The sequence below is a fragment of the Leptonychotes weddellii genome, chromosome 9 (assembly GCF_054177405.1).
Source record: "Leptonychotes weddellii isolate Sample4059 chromosome 9, ASM5417740v2, whole genome shotgun sequence".
NCBI classification, from domain to species: Eukaryota; Metazoa; Chordata; class Mammalia; order Carnivora; family Phocidae; genus Leptonychotes; species Leptonychotes weddellii.
In genome coordinates, this window is record NC_138377.1 from 10,035,214 (window position 1) to 10,052,219 (window position 17,006).

The following is a 17,006-nucleotide window of genomic DNA, read 5'->3' on the forward strand; positions in this document are numbered from 1 at the left end:
AAAAAAAAAACAACTCCCTAAAATATCAAAGCTTTAATACCAGCCAGCTGGCTTCCTCGTTGCAATGGAAAAAGCAGCTCCACCCAGCTGGCAGGATGGGGAAAATGCGCCTCTTCTCCCGATTTTACGCGGACACCCGGTTCCTCGAGTTTGGGCAGCATTGTGACAGGCTGGATGGTCTCCCTTCGGCTACTAGGCTTGAGGGATGGCCTGACACATAGCTAGTCTCCCAGTCTGCTATTCCTCATTGAGAAGCAAATACAACAACCTAAATGTCTTTTAAAAATCTGTGCCCCTGTGGTCTGCGCCCTTTGGGGAACGTTTTCTACAGTTCTCTGCCTTGTAGGGATGGATCCATGGAAAGACCCCCTCGTTCTACTGCCTGCATGACTGATGCAGTGGGAAGGTTTACCCAGTGCTGGAGGGGCCCCTTCTCTGTGCTTTGAGAAGGTCCGGAGGGAGACTTGAGGGGCTCAGGCGATCAGCTGCAGCAACCGGAAGAGCCAGAATGTACTTGTCCACACCTGGTGGGGGTGTCCAGACACTCTGGGTGAACCCACATAGAGCGGGCAGGGGTCAGGGAGGCAGCACTTTGGGTGTGTGTGTGCCGGGGGGTGGAGGGAGATGACAGATTTCCTGCCACCCAAGAGGTGCCCAGAGAGCATTTTCAGAAATTTCTGGAAGTTTCTATGAGCACAATGTGGCAACAAAGCTGCCAAGACGTGAACCATCTCAGGTGCCCTGGACACCTCTGCTAACTGCCCCAAGGGGAGAAAGACACACAGAGATCACGTTCAGAGGGCATTAGACTTGGGAACATTTAAGTCACGGCGCGTGGGAAACAATCTCCTGAAGATTTTCAGCCTAACAGGCAAGTTCCTGGTTTATTTAAGCAACAAGCTCTTGTTGAGAGCCTGTCACATACGCAGCCCAGTCATCTTTTCCAATCAAGGAGGAACATGGCCCGTGAGGGAAGGAAAGGGGGGGTGCGGTGGAAGAGAAGGGACCACCCCCCACCCTCAGTGCCCACTCAGGGTCAGGGCCATGGCCCCGTCAGAACACCACCCCCACTGGGGAGCACCAGCCCAGCTGCGGCATCTCTGCTTCCCTCCTGCTGAGCCACAGGAGAAAGTCCCCACACGCGGCAGGGAGCACCTACACTGTTCCCGCACCTGGACCCCACTGGCCCATCTCATGCTGGGGGAAGGAGGGCAGGGCACGGAAGCAGCTTCAGCCGCTGGTGCTGGGGTTCTCCCCCACTTCCGTCCTGCCCCGGGGGGTGCAGAACTGACCCTCTCCCAGGCCATCTCACCTCTGTCCACCCCCACCTTCAGGAGAGGGAGGGGCCCCAGGACTCTGGCAGGACAAACATGTCAGGCTTGTGATTCTTCATCCGAGGGGGCAGTTTCTTCCTTGGGGACCTAGACCCCTGGGCAGCCCAGGAGGGGTTCTTTGGTTGGGGTCTGTAGGACTGCCCTAGACTGATGGGCATGCCCCCCGACCTGGTTTAACCTGGCTCTGGGAGGGTTCTGCCTTATCAGCTGCTTGGGTCTGTAAAAGCAGGGGATCAACAGGCAGAAGCAAGACGTAGCCCTAACAGGTGTGTGTGTGGGGAGGGGCGACGAGCAGCGAGGTCTGTGCACGCGGGCGAGATTCAGAGACCAGCAGACTGCAGGTTACGGGAAGGATGATGACTCTGCCCTGCCCTGCCCTGCCCGCGGTGCCCTTCACCATTAGTCTTCCCCCCGGCTGACTCAGAACCTTCCTCCAGGGCCAAGCTTTCAGACACCACACACCTAACAACCCTGTCCGTGCTTGAGCTGGTAAGGGCAAATTCCAAACTAGAAACTGACAGGAACCACCTGCTCCGGATTCTACAGACATTTTCCATCTCAGTGCCATGGTTCATCTTTTTCTTTCCTGCTCCCAGTTAGAAGAGCTGAATTTATTTTTTTGTATTGCCTATTTTTGAAGCAGAGTAATTACCCCATGCTAATTAGCTTTGGGAATAAAATAAAGGACGTAATCCTGTGTAGTGATAAAAGCATTATTTTAAAGTGAAGGCCTAATTAACAAGCAACTCTTTAAACTTGTGATGGAAAAATAGTTAAAAAAGAGAATTATTCACCTATAATGTATATATAGTTTCCTAAATACAATAAATACACAGATCCTTTAAGGAAGTTACATTGGCACATTACAGTCAAGAGAGAATTAGCCAGCAGGAGTGCTCTAGGTACTAGAAACACTATTATTTTTTTAGTCTCAAACTGCCACTGTAGGATACTGTATCCTCTCAGATGGACTCTCCTGAGGAAGAGGCAGGTAATTAGGATGTGTTCTCTAGAAGCTACCCAAGGATTCAGAGAAGTGAATCCAGCACGGACATCATTGGGGGCCATGTGGCCTGTGCCTTGTAGATAAAAATATCTTTTGGTCTTTACCAGGAAAAAAACAGGGGCACCAGACAGGGACAGCTATTAGGATCTGAGCTGGGGCACCGGGAGTCAATTAAATATTTGCCGAAGTTTTAACTTAAACAGTGAGAACCAACCACAAGGGTAAGGCTAGGCCTCCGCCCACCCCCCCACCAAGGATGGCCAACCCACTGGCTGCCCAGGGAGGGGTGATGAGTAGTGTTCTGCTACTTACTGACAATCGGCCTAGAGTCACCCGACCTCTCCCAAGACTACATTTTCTGTTAAACGGGGAGAATCACCCCTATGTACATCAAAGGGCAATTCTGAGAACTGAGATGGAGATGGACACACTTTGAAGCCCAGATGAGGCCGTTAAGACCAAAGGGACACGGTGAGCTATGCTGAGAGGTCCTGGGGGCTCTGAACTCCTGCGCTTGTCAAGTTTATACCAACAATCCCACTGGCCTCCCACTTAGCTAATTTCTTAGGAAAATCACCTTTGCCCTCAACTTGAAGACCACTGAGCCCAATCTAGGTAGAGAAACAAAAGAGGAACCTTAGTGTGGTGTAGCTGCTAACACTGATGCGGATCCAGAACAGAAGCCTGGTGACCGAGTTCCCTCCTGTCTTAGGCTCACGCTCGCTGAAAGGACACAGACGCGAGCACTTCCTCCTTTGAAATTCAGGAGGCCTTAGCAAGCACAGCCACGAATTCTACCTCAGGTCACAACCTTTGGGTTTCAGGAAGGAGTTAGCTATTGCATTTCAGCTCATCACCCATGACTGATTATTGGTTAATCACTAAAACCCTTCTTTCCTCACCCTATCTGGGCCAGTTCCCACACATTCTTCTGGGCAAAATACCCCAGTTATTAAAAGTGCATCAAATCCGATAGACTTTTGCAATAGAAATATTAAAAAAATAAGAAAAAACCCCCTCTATATAAAGCGAATTGTGCTTTCTTTTTAGAAACCACGGATGGTTTGTGTTCATAAATCTTTTTAATATAGATCTGAGAGCTACGAAGCAGGTGAAAATTGTTTAGTATTTTTTTTCTCTTTGTGACTCCGCCTCTCATCCTTGGCCCTTCACGGGCAGCCAACTCTAAGGCTCAAGAAACTTAGCTCTACAAAATGCCAAGTTATGGTTTTCATACTTGCCTCCCGGGAACAGAGAGCAATTTTTTTTTCCCCCCAGGAAATCTCTCTTCTCGTTTTTACCCCTTACGTGTGGCTCACTCGTTCCAGTTCAGCAGGCTATGAAATTTGCTGGGCATAGAGACAATCGGGTCTTGCAACAGGGTGGCTTATGAGAGGAGAGCACTTAACAAAGGGACGACAACCCCACATGGACGTTGTGCCGCATCACACGGAAGGTCTGGACTGTAGGGCCGCAAATTACCATCTCCGCCGCGTCTCTGAATTAGCACCCAGGTAGATGTTAGTCTTTCGTGCTTTTCTATATTCCAAACTGAACGTCTTGGTGTCAGCGCAACACGATACACATAGGGTTCGTTTTCCATGGAGTGTTACCTTTTTTGGTCCCCAGCATGGCCTTTTTGTATGGAATGCTATTTTTTCAAGTATGATGATCTACAGGACATTTTATTTTTAATATTTCATCGCTTGTTCTCTGAATGCCTCAATACAAGTGACAAGGAAGTTCACGTCTGTTTCTCCTTTTGGCTGTGAGACGCTTTCAAGTCTTCCGATTTTTCCAGAGAAAGGGGTGGAGTGTTTGCCCTTGGAGGGCCCCCTCCAAACGCTCAGCAGGGTGAGGCCTTGTCCCCTCCGAACTGTGAGTGCTCCTGGCCGAGGTCGGAGGCGCACATGCGGCCTGAGGGACTCACACCCTCCGGCCCAGAGGTGACACTTGAGAGCGACATTCCCGTTTTGCACTTGTCCCAGGGGACCTCCCGTTCTCCTGGCCGCCTCACTCCCGAGGCGACAGAAAGACACATTGCACATGGAAGTCCTCACTACAGTGTCTGAGAGAGGAGAGGGGCCCGCCGCACCCCTGTGGCTGCCAGCTCAGGGGGCTGCCAGGCGGCTCAGCAGCGGCCCCTCAGTCTTGCCTTGCGTGGGGAGGGCAGAGCTCCGAGGAGGAGGAGGCCACCGCCCAGCGGCCCGGCTCGTGACCAGACGACGAGCACGACGGCCCTTCCTTCCAGCGTGTGGAAGAGCAGAAGGTGACCACCGAGGCAGGAGAGACTGGCGGTGGGGCAGGGGAGAGAGCGAGGACACCGGCGCCGGAGAGTCCAGAACAGCTCCCGGGGCTGGGGGGAGAGGGGGTGCAGTGCCTGGGCTTTAATTGTCTTCTCGGCACATGGGCAAGTTGACGAAGGTGAAGACGTTAAACTCGATCATGATGGAGAAGCACAAGAAGACAGCGTAGAGGGCCAGCACGCAGACGCCCAGCTTCCGGTCAAGTCTCCACTTGTTGAGATGGATGCCGAGGACCTGGAGGGACAGAGCGCAAGGATGGGCCCGGGGGTGGGGGGGGGGGCAGAGGAATGAATGCAGTTGTCCAGGCATTTTCCCTGGAAAACTAGACACACGCTACGGACCCCAGAACTTTCTCCAAAATGTGGGCAAGGGCAGAGTGTCACTGCAAGGCACATCCGTGGTCCGGTCTTGCCCTTGACCCAGGCCCACGGGCTCCAGGGACACATGGCAGCTGCCCCCGTGGGACGGCCCACCTCGAGCTGGCACACCACTTCCTGGGGACCTGAGTGTCCTCAAGGCCCAGCCTTGAGGCACCAAGGGCCTCCTCCCTGCCCAGACCTTCTCTCGCGACAATCAGGGAACCTTCTCTCGCGACAATCAGGGACCTTCTCGGAGTCCTCTTTGCTGCAGAACTTGGCATCCTCAGCCCTCTTAGGCAAAACTTCTAATGCATCTATTGGCTCACAGCCTGGCTAACTTCAGGGGTGTGGGGGGCGGGTGGTATGTGTGTGCGTGTGTGCACGTGTGTGTGTGTGTGTGTGTGTGTGTTTGGAGCACATCCTCATTCTACATTCCTTCTAGACTCTCCCGCACTTCATGCCTTTCTTTCTTATCTCTGAATGGACACTGCCTAAGGGCTGGATCACAGTTACCCCATCAGAGCAAGGCCATGGGTTCTATAGAGACAGACCGATCTGGGTTCAAATCCCAGCTTTCCCATTTCCTACCCCTGTGACCTTGGGCAAGGTACTCAACCCCTTGGCCTCGATTTCTTCTGCCAAATGGGAACAGCATCATCAGGTGGCTGTAAGGATTGAATAAAATAAGCAGAGGTACAGTGTGTAGCTCAAGCCCGGGCGCGTGGAGTAAGGCGACCTCAGCATTACTCACGTGCCAGTCCTGAGGCCTGACAGTCATGTCCCCCCTCTGTCAGCTCGGCTAGGCTGGGGGAAACTTCTCTCCTCCTGGCAGTAGTGAGGGGAGACGGATGGGGCAGTGGGGAGACCGGGATGCAGTTCACTTGCTCTGGTGACTTCTTAGTCACTCAGGGAAAAATGTAGTGTGGGGGGGTGCCAACGTTCTGGGTGCAAACTGCGTCTGGAGGGCTCTGTGAATCTGTGTTTTCTCAGTGTCATCCCTCACTGCCAGAGGGAAGAGAGATGGGTTTCAGAGACATTGCAAGTAACGATGCAGGATCAGATGGAATGAAGGACAATTCCAGAACCGGAAGACTCACAGTGAGAGCGACAGAGCCCAGCAACAACACCACGGAATAGACCAGACCTCGGCTGTTGATCTTCACCTGGAAAAACAAACACACACGCCCTGAATCTCGGGGCTGCTCGGGGCCCTGTTCTGAGAGCCCAGGGCACCGTCGTGTATTCCTTCTGGAAAGCATAGGATAGGGTGTTCACGGTGAGCCTGTAGTGGGGGAGGGTCAGCTAACCGTGGATTTAAGTCTCCACTCTGCTTGGGAAGGAACCGATGAGGCGGGGACACACGTGTCCGTGGGCTGAGGTGCGGGGTGGCTGCACATGGGGGCTTCCTCCTGCAGGTGCCCCTCAGGCCGTTCCAGAGGTCTTCATGGAAAGTGGGTGCCAGGGTGCCAAGGGGGGGGGCAGTGTGTCACCTGGGGCTCTCTGCTGGAACGGGGCCAATGCCACCGTCTGTCCCCATCAAGTGCTCGTGTCTGGCGTCCACGCCAGACTAATAAGGCTTATAAGGCAGTGGGAGGAACTTACCGTGGACCCATAGTTAATAACCATGGTCTGCAGGCCCCACGGTATGCCGAGTCCCACTAGGATGTCAAATACATTGCTTCCTATGGTGTTTGAGACAGCCATGTCACCAAGGCCTAGAGCAGACAATTGACACGTGTCATTCACCAAGATTAGGTTGCTGGAAACCCCTATTTGTGTCCTAGTAGCGCTATTCTTCAGAAAGGAATTCCTTCTTCATGGATCCCACATTTCAGAAAATTCTTATGAGGTCTAAATCCACTCCATGAAGTCTAAGGGGCCTCCTAGGGGCTGAATGATGACCCTTGAGATTCCTATGTTAGAGTCCTAACCTCCAATAGCTCAGAATGCGGCATTTGGAGATAGGATCTTTATAGGATCATCAACTTAAAAAGAGTCATTGGGGTAGACCCTAATCTGACTGGTGTTCTTACAAAAGGGGACACCTGGACACAGCAGAGAGGGAACATGAAGACGGCCATTTACAAGCCAACGAGAGAGGCCTGGAACAGATTCTCCCTCACAGCCCTCAGGAAGAACCAACTCTGCCAATACCTTGACCTTGGGCTTCTAGCCTCCAGAACCCTGAGACCATACATTTCTGTTCTTTGTGGTGCTTTGTTATGGCAGCCCTGGGAAACGAATATAGGGCCCTTTATCATTTCTCCTGCTGGGTCGGTCCCCTGATGTTCCCCAAGGACCCACTATGTGCTATGAGGACCCACTATGTGTGTCACCTTATTGAATCCTCCCAGTTATCCTGGGAGGGAGGGGGCATTGTCCTCATGGCATATGACGGAACCAAGGCTTGGGGGCATGCTCAAAGTCACACAGTTTGTGAGCGGTCCAGCATCCTTCACAGAGCCCAGGTGATGGCCCCATGACCTGCGCTCAGAGGATAAGGCATCGGGTCTCATGCCCTGGAGGCTTCTGCAGGGTAAACTCTTTTCTCCCAACTAGACTAGAAGCATCTTAGAGGCTAGGGGCCTCGCCATCATCCTTTGCTTCCTGCCCAGCTGGCTGGGATCATGCTAGCCACACAATCAAAGGACTTAACAGCTCGAGGGGTATTAAAAGTTAGAAAACAAACTTGTACAGATAAGACTCCGGCTGCCTGCCATCTGCTCTAACCGGGCCACCTAGCTTTCACCTGACATGACCGTCAGAACCCGGCACAATGCAAGTGTGCATGCAACGAACGAGCTTGGAACACGAATGTCTGCAGCCCTAAGACGGCTTGGGTCCCTGAGAAGCTTGCAGCTGCTCGGCCCTGCACCCGGACAGCCGGCTCGCGTCCGTCTGAGCACCGGCCCCGTGGGGAGACGCTGGGCTACCCCCTCCTCCTGCCCTGTTGCTGTCACCTGCGGACCTCCAGGACCCAGTGCCTCCCTCAGGGACCTCACGTTCTTCCTCCCTGTCTCGGCACCGTGCTGGGTGCTTTCAAAATCTTGGTGGTGGTGTTGGGGCGCTGACTCCCGGGGCATCAGCCTCCCAGCGTCTCAGTCTCTGGAACAACGCAGGGACGTGCGACAGTGGTTTTGGGCCAGCTACTCGCCTCTGGTGAGGACGCAGCACCCGCTCGATGGGTCAGGAGGTACGCGGACACCCGAGTTTGAGAGGAGAGGAGGAGGGGGTCTCAGATTTGGCAGACTTCCCACCCTGTGCCAGTGCTGCCTATCGAGGAAACTTAGGGCAACCTTCTCAAACTTCAAGAGCGTAGGACTCACTTGGGGGCCTGGCGGTGGGTCTGGGGCGGGCCCGAGATTCTGCATTTCTTTTTTTAAATTAATCAATTCATTAATTAATTTTGGGGGGAGAGAGAGCAAGAGCAGGGGGTGGGGAGGGGCACAGGGGGAGAGAGACTCTGAAGCAGGCTCCACGTTCAGCTCAGCACAGAGCCCAACGTGGGGCTCAATCTCACAACCGTGAAATCATGACCTGAGCCGAAACCAAGAGTCGGATGCTTAACCCACTGAGCCACCGAGGCGGCCTGAGATTCTGCATTTCTTACAAGCTCCCTGGTCAAGCTGCTGCTGCCGCCGCCAGCCCGGACCACACTTGGAGCTGCGAGCCTTCGGGAGCCTAGGATGCAGGATCTCCACATTAGAGCACGTGGCATGGTCTGCTTGTGCAATGGATTCTGAGCAGAGGTTTCTGGACCCTTTGCCACGAAGAAAGTGTCCATGCTTTAACCATGTCTGCTGGATCCTCGGCCAGAGACCCCGGTGTCACTTTCATGATGATACGCTCCACCTGCACCTTGCCCTCGCTCACTTTCTGTGCCCTCTGCGTTCCACAGGAGTCACCCTGATAGGATGTCCTCCCTCAGAACCCCACCTAGCCCAGGTTCCTACAGAGCCCTTTCTTGACCTCACCGCCCAGGCCTTCACCTTCTAGCATCATGACTCCAGCCCCCAGCCAGCCTGGACTCCAGGGTTGGTTGTTTCAACAACACATTCTCTTACCCCTTGACCTTCCCTGCATCCACCTGGCAACACCAGCTCTGGGTGAACTTGTCATCTCTCACGTGTGTGTCACTGGAGCTGGGTATGCCTGAGTCCCACTTGGCCAAGCTGACGCCACTGAACATCAGCCAGGCCCTCGACGCTCGGTGGCTCTCCTAGTCCTCACTGCACCGGGTTGAACAGTGCCCTCCCCGCAGCTCGTGTCCTCCCGGCACCTGCGCCTGGGGCTTTATTTGCAAATAGGGTCTTTGCAGATGTGATCAATTTAAAATGAGGTCATACTGAATTAGGATGAGCCCCGATGCAATGACGGGTGTCCTCGTAAGGAGAGGGAAGTTTGGACACGGACACTCGCAGAGGGATGAACACCACGTGCCGACAGAGGCAGAGACGACAGTGACGCAGCCCTAAGCCATCCGCCCGGCCACCCCCAGAAGCTGCAGGGAGAGGCCTGGTACAGACCCTTCCCTACAGCCTTTGGAGGGAGTGTGGCCTGGCTGCCACCTCAATTTTGGACTTCTAGCATCCAGAACTGTGCAACTACCAGCCTCTTCTTTTAAGCCACCCCGTTGTGGTGTTTTGGTTATGACAGGCTTAGGAAGCGAATATACTCACCTCAGAGGTCACTCGATTAAACACCGTTCCCCTCAGTTGCTGTCCCCACTGTCCACAAGCCTCCGGCCTATGTCAACCACACTCCCACACTTCTCTCCCCTCATCTCAGGTCTTCTCAGGACCGACTGACCCCCTCAGTCAACCTTTTTCTCCTAACTTGGGAGGAATAAAATGTCACTTCCTGCCTGCCAGAGCCCACTTTCCCCTTGGGCACTTCTTTTCTGTCTCCTCTGAGGTGTCATTCTATTATTGGCCCCCAGCGCCCCGCCCCCCATACTTTCACACTTTCATCTATGGAGGACGATGTGTGGGGGTTCATGCTGGGTTTCGGCCTCACCAGCACACACACCACAATCAATAAAGGTCAGCCCTTTATGGGGCTTTTGTTCTGCATTAAAGAGCATACAGGTACTCCTTACCTTGCTTAACCCGTGTCAGGTAGTGAGCCCCAAAGAAAAACCACTAACCAACCAACCAAGTAACCAAACCGGTATCCACGTTCTAGAATTTTAAGAATAGGAAAACAGTTGGAGGTACACGATACCCCTCTCCCTTTGCCTTCCTGGGACCCGAAGACTTCTCGTTACTATTGTATTTGCTGTAAGAAGTCGGGGTTTCAGCTCTGTTTAATGCCAGACTGGTGATTTCAGAACAAGTTCCTTTGATCCAAGTCTGCAGAAGCAAATGGTTCTAGAGATCTGGATGGAGGTGTTTATGGCTGTCGTATTCTCTCTCCACGGATGGACTCGGATGCATGATGCTTTCCCCTCATCAGCCGGCTCCATAGCAGGATGTAACAGCTACCGGTCAGAAGGGCCATGAACTCTAACCCCAGTAGGCGCAGGGGGGCCTGCCCGGTGATGCTCACAGCTGGAGGGGCACCACCCTTACCTTGTCTCGCCACGATTAAGCTGGCCATGCAGTCTGGAACACTCGTGCCCGCTGCCAGGAAAGTGATGCCCATGATGACATCGGGGATCCCAAGCGTGTATCCAATAATTGTCACCTGCAGAAGAGTCGGGGCGGGGGGGGACATGAACTCTGGGAGGAATACCCAGGACCTTTGCTTATTCCCAGTGCTTTTAACTGGAACGTAGGACTGCTGTTCTATTTGCTGTTTTAAAACATTTAGAAACTGAAGGAAAATAAAAACAAGACCCACAGACGACCACTATTAGCCTTTTCTGTCAGCCCGTGGTTCTCAAACTCGAGCCCGTGGAAAAGCCTCTGGCGGGCTGGTTACAATGCAGGCTGCTCCCCCCGCCCCCCATGTTTCTGATTCAGGAGGCCTGGGGTGAAGGCCGAGAGTTTATGTTCCTACCCAGTTCCCAGGTGGCTACTGGTCTGGGAACCACACTTGAAAACTCTTGCTTTAGAATATATCCTTGACCTTCTTTTTGGTGTGTGTGTGTGTTAGACGCTGTGGATACCCTTCCACCTCTTGTCATCATCTTTGATACTATTTCAAACCGATGTGTGGGGGTCCATGCTGGGTTGGATCTATGGTGGCCCCCCATAGATTTCATGGCGTGGCTGAATGGTTCTAGCCAATCCCTCACCATCGGACAGTGAGGTGGTCTCTTTCTTTGCTCCTACGACCTCACAGCATATAACATGTATTGAGCACATAGTGTTTACCAGGTGCTTTCCCAGGTATGTTGCGTACACAATCTCAGGTGCTCTATTATCACCACCCACTGGTGAGGGGGCACTGTGGTTACACTTATTTTATGCCCAGGGAAACTGAGGCTCAGAGAGGTTATGCAGCATTGCCTGTGGGCAAGAAGCTGGTGAGCGGTGGAGCAGGGATTCTGGGCCAGGTCTTACTGACTTTAAAGGCCATGTTCCTACCTCAATATCATGCACCTTGGGTGTACATCTTTGGGTCCTTATCTTACTGCCTTCTTAGGAAAAGCTCCAAGAAATAGAACTTCCGGATCAAAGGATCCTGATGCAGTCACACACTCTACTGAGAAATTCCTGACACTCGAGAGATGGCTGGCGTGCTGAGCAGGAGCCAGATGGAAAGCCCTAGAAGCACTTGGGTAACCCCATTAGCTCTGGCTTGCCCTCCCTCCCATCTCTACAATGGGAACCGTGGCACCTCTTACGGTTGTTCGCATCTCGACTGATGGCTCCAATCCTAGCGAATGGTTGTGTGATTTAGGAGAAGCTGGTTTGCTTCTCTGAGCCTCAGTTTCCTCATCTGCAAAATGGGCTTGCTAATAAAGATTAAGTGAGAAAATGTGAGATGACAGTGCCTGGCCTGTGCAAGATGTTCACAGATGTATGTTTCCCTTCTCTTTCAGACACCGAGGAGGGCAAAACTGAACCATTGATCCATCAATGTTCAGTCTACCTTGGCCATGAACGAGATCTCCACAAGTACAACCAGGCCGTGGCTGACAGGCTTTCTTTGGGGGATGCCAGACATCGTCAATACAGGAGCCTGGGTTATTTTGGCATGATGGGGGATGCCTCCATTCCCCCCCTTGAATCACTGAACTACGTGGCTAAGAAGCTGAAGGATGGAAGAACAGAAGGAAGGTCTTGTGTGTGTGTGTGTGTGTGTGTGTGCATGCGTGCACACACCATCCAGGGTGCTTCAGACTAGAGATGCCGCCTGTGTGTGGCATTGCCCCGGACTCTAGCCCTGGGCCCTCTGAGCCCACCTGATACTCAGGCTTCCGATAGGGGAGCAGAACTGAGTCCAGAGCTCTGGGGCTATCTGTGCAACCTTGTGGAAGTCGTGGCCCCGCTCTGGCCTTCAGTCTCCCCAGCGGTGCAAGGGTGCTGGGCAGGACGATCCCTTTCCAAGGTCCCTCCCTTCACACTGACATTCAAGAATTGTTTTCCCTGAAGCCTTAGGGGTGAGAGATATAAAAGGTGGTAAGAGTAAGGGGTGGGCAGATGAGATGCCATTGCTCCCTGGCGGCCCCCATCAGGTCACAAGGAAAGCAAGCTCATGGCCCAAAATGAAGGCTGACATGGGGTGCTATCGTCTTGACCAATTTCTACCGTCAGGGTCATTCCATTTCCCCCAAACTGAGGCGGGCTGAAGTTCAAAGCCACAGGTAAGGGTGCCACAGCCAAGCAGTTCCTGTGACCCCAGGCAAGCTACTTCCAGACTCTCTCTACTTTAAGAAGTGCAGGTGGGCTGACTCGAGGTCATGGGGATGTGAGTGTTGTTAAACATCCGGCCTCACAGCGAATGAGCAGAGCTGATTTCATAATACTGTTGTTTCCAGTAACTGGAGAAGAGAAAGTTTCACCCATTCATTAATTTGATCTTTCCTAATTCTCATACCTACTCCTCAGATGTCATGCAATACTTTTTTTTCCTTACAGTGTTGTTTTGGGAATGTACTTCAGTAAGAGAATTCCCTGGACCCTTCTATCAAATATAAAGATGGGCTGGTGTTAACCTTCTCTGAAAAATGTCCATTTACAAGGGCAATTCGCATAAGGCATCGTTTTCGTGATCCTTGATTGTCCTCTACTTGGGGGTTTGGATAGTAGCCGTTTTCAACTCTTCCCACACCCCAACACACACACACACACACACACACACACCCCGGCATCTATGAGGATTTTAACCTTTGTCTGGACAAAGCATGGACGCAGCCCTGGCTGCATCTCATGGTGAAAACAGTTGCTATCGACAGTTACGATCGATCAGACATGCTGCCAACTCAAACCACAAAGTCTGAGCAGAGAACTCCATCCTCCCCATGAACTTGTGAGACGGGGACGGTCGTCCCCCTTCTGCAGAGGGGGTGACCGTGGTTCATGGAAGCTGAGTCACCTGCCGAGTTTCACGGCTGGTAAGTGGGAGATCTAGGATTCAAATGCATTTCCATGTGACCCCACAGCCCTCCCCTCCCCACAGGGTGGTACACGGAGCAACGGGGAAAGGGGCTCCTGCTTACCGCCCCCCACCCACAGCCAATGAAAGGTTTGTACAGGGAGCTGTCACGCGTGGCCAGAGGTGCTTACAAAGAGCTATGCCAAAGCCTCTCTGCCTGCAAAACTTCAGTCCAAATGGCATCTGAAAACTCCAGTAAGAAATTGAGGGGCATTTCGGGATAGTCGCTGAGATCATGGACTCAGGAGCCCAACTCTAGAATTTACTGATTATGTAACTAATCGTATAATAGTTGATAATTGTGCAACTGGGCCAATTACTCAATCTGGATACCTCAGTTTCCTCATCTGTAAAATGGGCAAAATAAAAACCCCTATCCCACTGGGTTGTTATGAGGACCAAATGAGTTTATTGGTAGGGGTTACAGAAAAGACTGCCTTGTGTTCCTCTCCCACTGACTTGTCTCCCTCACCTTCCCCCAGGGGCCCTGGAAAGGAAGGGGGACTAGGCACTAGCCCTCCAGAGATCTTCCCGCCATATTCCTTTTCCCATCGCACCTGAGCAGCGGATCTCAGAATCTCTTCTCCTGCCCCCACGCTTGCCTTGAATGTCAGTGCCATGCTGTGTCCATCTGGGTATCCCTGGTGCCAAGCACAGCCCCAGGCACCTCTGCTGAAACCCCCTTCTACTGAGAAATAAGCCAACGTCTGCAAAGGGAGGCGACTTGCTCAAGGTGGCACCACCGTGTCTGAGGTCGCTCTTGAACCCAGCTCTCCCACCTCCGGCAGGTGCTGGGCAGGGGCTGTCTGTACGGCCCACCCCCGCTTCCGCCACTCACCAGCCACACCATTAGGTAGGAGAAGACAGCGATCCACAGCGTGGCGGTGATGAAGGTGACCATGAAGTATTTCTCCCAGCGGGGCTTGCTGCAGTTGGGGATGGTGATGCACAGGAGGAAGATGAGTGGCCAAGTGAACACCCACTTGGCTTTGTCCCCTCTTGCCTCTGCAGTGGGATGGGGTGGAGCCAGAAGGGGGAGGAGAGAAACATATACCAGGTTACACACCTGCTAGTCTACCTGCCTATCACTTTGTGTTTTAGTAGTTTCTTCATTCATTAAACGGAAACATTTTCTTTCTTGGTTGTTGCAAGAATGACATGATATAATGTACAAAAAAGACCCAGCACACACTGTAGCATATAGTTAGTACTCTGGAAATCTCAGCTCCTTTGTTCCAAGGTCATATACTCTGCTTGTTGTAGATACAAGACTAAAATACTCAGAGTGGCTGGCAGGCGTGACCCCACTGGCCCCTACCAACAGAATCCACAAACAATTCAACCACGGAAAAGTGGCCTCACTAAGCCACTGGGTGCAAGCATAGTGTCCTTAATTAGCCACTGAGTACGGTGGACACATGCAGGCTCAAAATTAGCTTGTTGGCCACGCCAATGAAATCGTGGAGGATGGACTTCTGAGGATTCTCTCCTCCACAAAGCAATGAGAACACGGGCAAAAATGGTCAGAATCAGCCTTTTTCAGAACTCTGGAAATTAACCAAAGGCATGTAGTAATTCCAGCAGAGTTTCCTTAAGAAAATTGGCAGGATCTCATTGAGAACAGTGAGCTTTGTGGAGTTTTAACTTGCTCTATTTTCCAGTCCCTTCCACCAGCTCTGGAGTCGCCTTGAGAGCCAGCATCCTGGCATCCACCATAGGGGGCAGGGCTGGAGCTTCTTCCAAGTCCATTCTCAGAGAACTGGCTTTATTTGACCTATCTGGTGGTTTTCTGGAAGATCCCACTTTCAAGGTTGTCTTTATTTTTCCTGAATCAGAGCTCAGCCAGTGTGAATAGCATTTTCCTTGGGGCATTTGTTGAAAACAATCAGAGGCAACTGTTGAACATCACACTGTCCAAGGTGGTGGGTAACAGTTGAGACAAACAATGAACTGGCCAAACAGCTTAAAAGGCAAAACTGGGGAATGGGATATCTATAGAGGGCTTTGCAAAGCTCCCACATATTTGGGAATCTAAAAGACCATGAGTATGCATAGGGCTGTGCCCGCGGATATTTGCATGCTCAGTAAAGATTTGAGGATGCCCTAAGCTTTCACCTCTGCCTAATGTTGAGGCTCTGAGCAAGTAAGAAAGTAAAAACTAAGGTAGATTTGTGAACTATCTGCCTCAGTGTTGAAGGTGTGCCCCCAAACACACACAGAACTTAACGGCAAAGACTGGAAGACTTACTTGGTCCAGGCATCTAAGGAAATCTCTGTGCAATCATTAGATGACCTTAAGAGAACCTAGCAGATATTTCCGTGTCCACACACAATGAAGAAGACAAATTTTACAGAATTACCTGAAAACGGTGACTAAACAAACAACAGCAATAAATAGCAGTGACAAGCAGCCCTGGGAAGGGAGAAGAATATGATTTCTAGCATTGTCAAATTATATTATTTTAAATGGCCAGTTTCCAACAATAACATCAAATTATGAGACATGCAAAGAAAGAAGAAAGTATGGTCCATACACAGGAAAAAAAAAATCAGTCTAAACTACCTCTGAGGAATTACAGACATTGGATTTACTAGACAAAGACTTTACTTTTTATTATTATTATTTTTTTTAAAGATTTTATTTATTTATTTGAGAGAGAGAGAATGAGAGAGAGCAAGCACATGAGAGGGGGGAGGGTCAGAGGGAGAAGCAGACTCCCCGCCGAGCAGGGAGCCCGATGCGGGACTCGATCCAGGGACTCCAGGATCATGACCTGAGCCGAAGGCAGTCGCTTAACCAACCGAGCCACCCAGGCGCCCTACTTTTTATTATTATTTTAAAGTTTGTTTATTTACTTATTTACTCATTTATTCATTCATTTTAGTAATCTCCACACCCAGCGTGGGGCTCAAACTCATGACCCCAAGATCAAGAGTAGCACGCTCTTCTGACCAAGCCAGCCAGGTGCCCCTAGACAAAGACTTTATATTAGCTGTTTTAAACATATTCACAAAATGTCTAAAAAAACTAAAGAGGAGAGAATGATTTCTCACCAGAGACTATCAATAAAGAAGTAAAAACCATAAAAAAGAACCAAGAGAAATTCTGGAGTTGAAAAGTAAAATAACTGAGAAATTCACTGTTAGGGCTCAACAGCAGATTTAAGCAGGAAGAAGAAATCAATCAATGACCTTGAGGATAGGCCAGCTGAGATGATCTAGTTTCAGAAACAGAAAGAAAAAGGGAAAAAATGCAGGAAAAATACCCGAAGAACTCACATTCAGAAAGTTCCCAAATCTGATGAAAAACATTAACATATACATTCAAGAAGGATACACATTATTCTCAAGCTCACATAAAACATTCTTCAGGATAAACAACACCTCAGGTCATAAAAACAAGCATTGATACATTTAGAAGGATTTAAATCACATGAAGTATGTCCTACAACCACTC

At 51.2% G+C, this 17,006-nt stretch overlaps 1 protein-coding gene across 1 annotated transcript in view; it reads right to left on the reverse strand.

Annotated features, from left to right (window-relative positions):
* Positions 1–3,403: 3,403 nt before the first annotated feature.
* The window catches only part of SLC24A4 (solute carrier family 24 member 4), a 58,201-nt gene continuing 44,598 nt past the window's right edge, over positions 3,404–17,006 (reverse strand). Inside the window, exons 11-15 of the mRNA XM_081830043.1 lie at positions 14,388–14,554; positions 10,576–10,690; positions 6,608–6,720; positions 6,103–6,168; positions 3,404–4,880 (exon numbers count right to left, since the gene is read on the reverse strand). Of these exons, the coding sequence (XP_081686169.1) occupies positions 4,728–4,880; positions 6,103–6,168; positions 6,608–6,720; positions 10,576–10,690; positions 14,388–14,554 (614 nt within the window). The 3' untranslated portion in view covers positions 3,404–4,727. The remainder of the gene's footprint in view (positions 4,881–6,102; positions 6,169–6,607; positions 6,721–10,575; positions 10,691–14,387; positions 14,555–17,006) is intronic.